General features: G+C 40.4%; 1 protein-coding gene across 1 annotated transcript; it reads left to right on the forward strand.

Annotated features, from left to right (window-relative positions):
* Positions 1–383: 383 nt before the first annotated feature.
* On the forward strand, positions 384–6,938 carry LOC137296941 (T-box transcription factor TBX2-A-like). The gene is made up of 6 exons (XM_067828859.1): positions 384–851; positions 2,223–2,490; positions 4,559–4,705; positions 5,105–5,181; positions 5,341–6,454; positions 6,584–6,938. The coding sequence occupies exons 1-5, from the start codon at positions 496–498 to the stop codon at positions 6,269–6,271; spliced, it is 1,779 nt and encodes a 592-aa protein (XP_067684960.1). The 5' UTR covers positions 384–495; the 3' UTR covers positions 6,272–6,454; positions 6,584–6,938.
* Positions 6,939–8,557: the final 1,619 nt, after the last annotated feature.

Genomic DNA, 8,557 nt, shown 5'->3' on the forward strand with positions numbered 1-8,557 from the left:
GGGTTGGGCTTGATAGCCTCCAAACAGCTCCAGATAAAACATGCTCAGAAAAAAATCTATACGTTTGCGAGTGAATGCTTTGTTTAAAAATGTCTCGCCAAAATCTTTCTCTATCTATCGGGACTTCGAGTACTGGGACCGATAAGCCATATTGTCGATGGGTTAATTAATACATTACTGCGAGACGCTCTGAAGGAGTGTCAAACCCAAGTGTTGACATACTGTCAGCCTTGATAAAGAACTCACGGATTGCAGACAGACAGTCTAGCCTGTCGATCACGCCCGGTATAGACCACGCCCCCTCGCGCTCTCATTGGTCAACCTCAGCGCCTAAGCCAATCAATGTGTGATGAGATTAGCGTGTGGAGAGCTGTTCATACGATGGCGACAGTTATGAACCCGTGCGGCGTCGGGTTTGACAGGCTGGATATATAGCGGCTGGACTCCGGCGTACAGCAATCAGTTGCTCTCTCGCTTTCAAGCGCAGCACAGCACATGTTGGTTCAAACACGACCGGATAGTACCAACATGGCTTACAATCCTTTCCTTATGCATCGACCTGTGGAGTATGGAGTTAGTTCAATGCTCCACCAGCCACCGTATATCGCCCCCCACATGTCTCTGCCCCACCCTGGCCTCGCGGCTTCTATGCTGGGCAAGCAGTATGGACGGTCGGGGATGAACCCAGCAGACCTGCTCGCTCATCATGATCCATACAGATCATTGAGAGGAGTGGAACCCGTTCAGGACGTTGACGTGCACGATGATCCGAACGTCGAGTTAGAGGCTATGGATCTATGGAATCAGTTTAACAAACACGGAACTGAAATGGTTATTACAAAATCTGGAAGGTAGGTGTCCTGTTTATTGTGACTGATCGTGTTTACGGAATGTGAGGGCGAAATATAAATGTCAATGTTATACAGGGTGTATGTTGTGGAAAAACTAGCATTGACAGCTAACTCTATTTCTATTTACTTGACTAGATAATTCTCACAAATGATACCGGGATATCATAACACTCATGAAATGTATATGTAATTTCATAATGGGAACATTTGCTATTAAATGTTTACATTTGTCTTAAATTCAAACCGTGATCTGTCGGCATATTTAGCAACAGATATAACAATAGATTCATACGGAGTTACAGATTAATTTACCGTACAGGAATTATATTTTTATAATTTCATGTACACACGTGAGACATCAATGGAGTTTTTATATTCTGCCATTTCCCATAATAACTGAGGATACGACGTAAACAATAATTTCTTGTTTTCTAAAAGGCACAGCAAACATTATGTCTGCAAGTCGTATAAGTGTAAACTTTTAAATCATAAACATAGTGGGTGGTAGTCCTTGAGACGAACTCGAAAAACGAATCGTCAAATAAATCTGTCTTCCTGAGTATTCCTCTTTGCGGAAAAAAAGCCACATTATTGGGACAACGTACCAATAAAGTGGCGAGTCCCATAAAGCGTGGCGCCTGGCAAAATATATCTCGCTAAATCTAGCGTAGTTTCTATGTAACATCGCCGTGTTTGCAACCAAAGGAGCTGCGAATACGCAGCAGGGTCTTGTATATCAACACCATCTTTTTCAATGAAGCAAACGGAGGTCCAGGCAGAGGGACGAAATCGCCGTTGAGTTTATGTTGTGAAACGAGCAATGTAAGTTCGCGACATGAACGCGTCACAAAGTCGGGAAGTTGTGATAAAGGATGGATCTTGTCGGGACGCTAACTGCTCTATCTGGTTTGGGCGATTAGGGAGAATATTAAAGGTCCTTCTCGATACAAACCGCTTATCAAGCTCATCAGCGAAACACTGAAATTTATCAGACCCAAAGCGCCAGGCAAATGGAAGGTGTTCCTATAATGTTTCACGTCCCATGCGACCACTGCAGCGACTATCTTTGTAATTTTGTAGACAACTAATTGTCCTTGTCATCTACACAAACCTGTGAACAGGAGACTCTCGTCGTTTTGTTAGAACTAGATTACTGATATCGCTTCTAATGAGATATTATTCTGTGGCGAGGAAAGGCCGTAGATATATAAGATGTAGCCTCGGGATTTTGATTAAAACCTGGCAACAAATAAAGTAAAATCGAAAGAGAATTACGTTGTAATTCATTCCCCAAACGAATGCTATTTATTGTAAACATACTTCTTTGTTTATAATTTTTTTAAAAATATATATATTTTTTTCTAATTTCAGGCGCTTGTTTCCTGGATTTCGCGTGAAATTGTCCGGTTTGGACAAAAAGTCCAAATACATACTGCTGATGGATGTCGTTCCCGTCGACGACTGTCGTTACAAGTTCCACAACGGTAAATGGACAGTGGCCGGTAAAGCTGATCCCGAGATGCCCAAGAGGATGTACATCCACCCCGATTCTCCAAGCACCGGGGAACAATGGATGCAGAAGACTATATCTTTCCACAAGCTGAAACTCACAAACAACATCTCGGACAAACACGGATTTGTAAGTGAAACTATCTTTGGAATAATTTTTAATTTCAATAAACCTGCTCCTACAAATACAAATCGCCGTATAAAAAATCTGATCAGCTAAATGCAATGAATGATTGTAATTTTAAGTGCACTTTGTGATCGGACAAAGCTGTTTGGAAACTCATTATTGTTTTTCGTCAGTAAAGCATGGCAGTACACTTAGAAACATGATCAAATATCTTCATTCGGAGTTAGTTAACTTGTTAAAAGACCTCTTCTGTAACCCACGTCAATGATTACTAACAAACTAGCTGTTGGCTTCATAATGACCGAGGCAGGGTTTAGAACAGCGAATCATCGGTCAAGTCACTTAGTACGACAGTCGAGGAAGATTTCTTTGTGTTCTGCCATGCTTCGTTAAACATGACTTGGCTTGTCAATAAGCCGTAATTATTTGATATTAATTTGTCTTTGTAACTTACATTACATCGTTCGCAGAAAGTGCCATGACAATTAACGCTGCAAAAAGTGGTGACGTCATGATTGACACTTTATAAATAGCGGAACTACAGAAGCATTTGTCCAAATGATATTGCAATTATCTAAATTACTAATTTCCTGTAATGACACATAAATTTGTTAATTTCGTATGATAAGTTGTCGATTTCGTATGATAACATGTCGATTTCAGCTTGAAAGTTGTCGATTTCATAATAGTTTAAATGTACCCCAAACGTACGCTATGATACAGTGTGTGGCAAGGATAATCATCCCTTAGAAAGTGCGTCATTGATTAGACATAAACGTTACATATTAACGTAAGGAGACCAGTACAACAAGTTCAGTGGACGAGTGGTGATATTTGTCGCCATGGAAGATGTTGTGACCCTTTGCTCACTCGTGTGTTAAAATGCATGCGATTGTCTATTTGGCCTGTCATAGATTGATATTGTCGGGTTGGAATGAGAGGGCAGTTCGTGCAGTGTTCATTAGATGTAGGTATACCTCAACGAACTCGTTGACATGAGCTTGCACTCGAAGACAAAAGGTGTACGTGTTTTGTTACACTCATTGCATCGGGGAATGTGAACGGGTTGCTAGTCTCATAGTTTTCGACCACAAACCGTGAAAACTTTGACACTATAAACAAAACATTCTGTCATTGCATATATCCAACGGGCATTTAGCACAGCGATCCTTAATTAATTTTCTCGCCATACTACAGGGACTGGTCTTCCACAACTAACTTTCACACGGTCCTTTTCAACGGGTTTATTTGTGAATAATTATTGTATACATTGTCACGTTGTCTACACGTGTAGGCAAGCCTAAGAGATGTAGATCATAGATATACATCGCCCTTGCTTTCTGCCGCTGTTGATAGATAACAAGGGTTTGAGCGGAACTTTTTCGCCCTCGTATTCAACCTATATCGCTCATTGTGGCGACGCGTAGACGCGGTCGTAAGCGGTCCTCGTAGCCTTCTTAGAACTAAGAGCATTTTGACGGAAATAACAGCTTGTATCGGGCAATAGATGTTTCCTTAGATGCAGTATATCATCCCCAAGCTTCCTCGAATACCGATATACACGGAGCGCGGAGTGAAATGTACACATAACACTTTGAAATGAACAAGCTGATGTCTCGATAGCTGTCTCTGTTTATAATAGCATTTTTCGTGTGAGATTTCAAAAAGAGCAAAGCCCTTAAGCAAAATACACCAACATATACCGACTTTTGTAGGAAATATAATCCATATGTGCAATAAGACCAGAGTGACATGAAATCGACAATGTTTAAATTTGTCACATTGCCATTGTTATAACACTTTTAAATTGACACAGTAGATAAATCGACATGATACTGACAACAATCAATGCCATATGCGACCAATCCCTGTGTTTCCTGTGTATACGAGTGCTAACAGACGATCGATAAATGCTATATCTATGCCCTTACTTGACACCTTCCAATGCTCTATAATAGGAATCATGCGGATCAACCGAGACACGATGTGGTATTGATTGAACCTCCGCACCGGATTAACATCGCGGGTACTTGTCCAATTGCCTAATCAGATGAATATTTTATTATTTCAGACAATTCTCAACTCCATGCACAAGTACCAGCCTCGTTTCCATCTCGTTCGTGCCAGTGATCTGCTCCGTCTGCCCTACAGTTCAAGCAAGACCTTTGTGTTCCCCGAAACTCAGTTTATTGCAGTCACTGCCTATCAAAATGAAAAGGTAGATAAAAATTGAAATAAGTACTTGTTGTTAAGTTCCTTTGATTAAAAAAGATATTTTTAAAACCTTAAAAAACGCTGACGTATTAAATGACACCCAATTCCTCAAAGCTGCTTATTCTCTCGACAAACAGTCAATTACTCTTCATTTTTTAAGAGGTCTTAGTGTTAATTTTGTTACTTAAACCTATCAGTATGATTACTTACTAGCATATTTATCCGCATCAAAACGCTCATATAAAATGTATACCGGACGCCCCCGGGTATTTGAACATGAGAGGAAATATTATAAGATCTGTTAGGTGTTAACGCTGGCCTCTTTGAAGGGTGAGATTAGATGATAATCAGACTGGCGCCAGTCTACCTCGAGGACTCATATATTCACTACTTGACATTCCAGATCACCAAGCTCAAGATTGACAACAATCCCTTTGCTAAAGGCTTCCGGGAAAATGGCGGCGGCAACAAGGTCAAACGGTATGTATTGAAATCAACATCCTAAAGTAAACGTAATATTGTTTTGTGAATTCTTCTTACAAATCGAGGTATGTAATGCATGTTATTTTGAATTATATGCGTGTTAAATAAATAAGTATGGGTAAAAAATATTTAATTGTTGATGCTTTATTTTTTCAGGCAGTTGGACTCCTCAAAGTCCGAGCATGAGACTTCATCACTCGAGGGAAGCCACACGGACGATGAAGACGAGATCTGCGTTGATGATGCTGACGATCTGTCCCCCAGCAAGACTGTGTCAGAAGCAGAGGACAGCATCGTGGGTGAGAAACGGGAAGAGACTGAAGACGACAGACTTGCTGACATCAGAAATAGAGAGCAAGACACGTCATGCGAGACTGGATCTAGTGACGTCAGCAAGTGTGACGTCAGTGACAGTGAATCTGAAAAAGACAGTGCTGTGAAAGAAAGTCCCCCAAAGAGACAAAGACTTGAGGAGACAAAAGAAAATGTCAAAGACCATTCTGTTGCCAGTCTTCTCAAACCCAGCGAGTCCAAACAAACGTACACACCGGTTAAAGACATTAAAAGCCCACCCAATGTTACGGTGTGTCAACGATCCATGAACAATCCATTTTTCCCCGTCCATCCATCCTCTCTTTATCCATCAACCAGCTCAGCATTCCATCATCCACTCAGTTCCATATTCCTGAACTCTGCTGCGCATGCGCAGTTGAGAAATCCGCTTTTGTCGACGTCGGCGTATGGAGTGCCACCATCATCATCATCATCTCATCCGCTCTTCGCACAGCAACTCGCATTGTCGCAGCTTGCGCTTGCGCAGCGCTACTCGTTCTCTTCCGGTATGGCCGGAAACATGGGTCCTGCATTCTCGTCTCACTCATCCAACTCGAGATTTCAACCCTACAATCTGTCGACCATGACACCACCAAACTTTGGCGGAAGTCCATCAAGTCCAAACTCGAACCATTCATCATCTCCTAGTCTCTCTCCAGCCGGAAGCACGTCACCTGGCTCGGTCATCAGTCCTGTTCCTGTGCGAGATTTCACGAGAGGTCACTCTCTCTCTCCCGACCACCTCTCTGCATGAGATTAACGTTTATGATGTGCTCTTAGTGCTCAGTGTACATGTGTGAGTGGTTCACTGTGGAACATTCTCCCTGTGTTTGTTAATCTATGGCGTCAACGGCTCTCAATTCCAAACTGGATGTCCGATCTACACCGATGTTATGTAATGGATGATCAACAACTGCGACATCGAAACTACTAATAGGTATGCAAGATAACATTATATATATCACCCTAACTGAGACATAAAACGTGCAGCATTAAAAATGGTTTAAACATATCAAATAAATATTATATTACAAAGTTTCTTATTACCCCATTTTTGTTTTTTCAGATGTTTCTCCACAGTATTCCTAGTCAGGGGAGATAGGCGTTTCCAGTTCCGTGTGTCACGTGGTCTGTCGAACTTCCGAAAATCAAGCGCGGGCGCTAGATGAACTGACAATTGGTGCTTTAGATTACGGGTGTTCACAAAAGACCACCAAGTTCTCTTTATCCGTCTTTGGTCTAAATTAACGACCTTTGATCCCTTGGAGCCAACAGTCTGAAGACTATGGCGCGAAATAGTGCGTGCAATAGGATATTAAATATGTTGTTATTGTTACAGTAATTTAATTAATGTATATTGATGACGAATGCACAAAGAGTATTTTTTCTGACTTGACTGAATAAATGTCACAGGATATGTATTACACTGGTTTGTGGTTGATTTTTCTCGCTCCTTTGATGTCTGATTAAATGTTGATCTTTGACCCGATGGAAATTATAGTAATTGTTACTGGTAAAGAATGAATGCTTTGCCTATGGCTCGTCCTGCGCTGTGTTCTTGGGTGCACATTTCAAGCGGGGGACCACTGACGGTTCGCTTCTGATGTTTGGATAAAGAAATATTACATGAGTGAATAATTCATTTGTAGTATTGTTCTCCCGTCATCGGCTCCTGTTGGAAAACATTCGACTATAATAATTCATGCTGAGATTTCCCTGATAACATTGGCCAGGCATGAAGAATGGGAAACAGTGTTTTGAAGGAATGCCAAATATGTAACGGAATCTGCCTTCAGTTTTCACATTGAACATCGCAGCCTAATGCTGAGCCAATGCTACTGCTTGTATTGTTTTTAGGAGAAAATATAAAAAAAACCCCGACAAAACAAAGTACAAAGACAAATTCAAAAATACATAAAGAAAAGGTTACGTCAATTCGTCTCATCATTAAAATAGGAAAAACATTTTAGTGTTACACAGATATTTATTTTTTGATTACGTATGATTATGCATAACGGGTCATTCGTTTACACTGCTACCACCTAGCTGGCTATATCGTTGTACGGAACAGGATAATTCTATTTCTAAACAGCATACATCTATCTATTGAAACATTGTAGGATGTACACATTTCTTTGATGGGCATTTTAGGACTGTGAAGCATGAGGATAATTTTATGGAAAGTTCACAGAATACAGAAGTTGTATATCCATGCCTTTCACAGAATAAAAAAATGGTTTACCCATACAAATATTACCATTCTTCAATACGTAGAAAATTCGAGACATTTCTCTTAGGACAACTATGTTTCATGAATTATTGGTATTATACAAATCCTCAAGCACGATAGGACATCATCAACGGTGTAAACACAGTCGACCATTAAAGACACAATGATATGAATACACATATGATATGAATGATATGAATTGCCATTTATGACAAGAATGTATATACAGGTCGAGTAAATCAGCAGCATCGCCTCTTGTGGTCCTCAATATTATTATTCATGGTACCCCCCCCCCTCCCCTCCCCCCCTTCCCCCAAAATACAGCTGTGATCTATTGCATTTTGAATTATCAAAACGTGGCCTGCTCTCGATAACTGGTGTTGGGGAGAGTGAATAAAAAAGACAAGTTGTGTAATGTAATTGACAGCCTCGAAACAGAATTGACATTTGAAAGACATTAGCAATTACTGTAATGTTACATTCTCTTGTGTCTAAATATACACAATTCACACAACTGCCTCAACAGTTTGACATAGTTTATCAATGAATTATAATTACTTACATTTGCTTGATCAACGGTGATTACGTTGTTTTGATATCAACAGATCAACAATAAACACAAATGGAGGTTTAATGACTGACAGGCACTGGAACAGATACAGCTTTTTTGAGAAAAGGGAATGTGAGGTGGTGCATAGTACATTTTCACCCTTTTTCACGAGAGTTTCAGCGGTCATTTAATATACCTTAAGACAAAGGGGGTGGGTGATAATATGTTTCATTCGATTTTGTTACAAATGTCCGAAAGTC

Source organism: Haliotis asinina, chromosome 1 (genome assembly GCF_037392515.1).
Source record: "Haliotis asinina isolate JCU_RB_2024 chromosome 1, JCU_Hal_asi_v2, whole genome shotgun sequence".
Taxonomy (NCBI): Eukaryota; Metazoa; Mollusca; class Gastropoda; order Lepetellida; family Haliotidae; genus Haliotis; species Haliotis asinina.

What these genes read in the sequence shown, in the direction of transcription:
- LOC137296941 (XM_067828859.1), top strand. Translation starts at nt 496, where the DNA reads ATGTTGGTTCAAACACGACCGGATAGTACCAACATGGCTTACAATCCT. An exon ending in CTGCCTATCAAAATGAAAAG is followed by an intron (nt 4,706 to 5,104) that starts GTAGATAAAAAT and finishes TTGACATTCCAG; the next exon opens with ATCACCAAGCTCAAGATTGA. An exon ending in GGCGGCAACAAGGTCAAACG is followed by an intron (nt 5,182 to 5,340) that starts GTATGTATTGAA and finishes TTATTTTTTCAG; the next exon opens with GCAGTTGGACTCCTCAAAGT.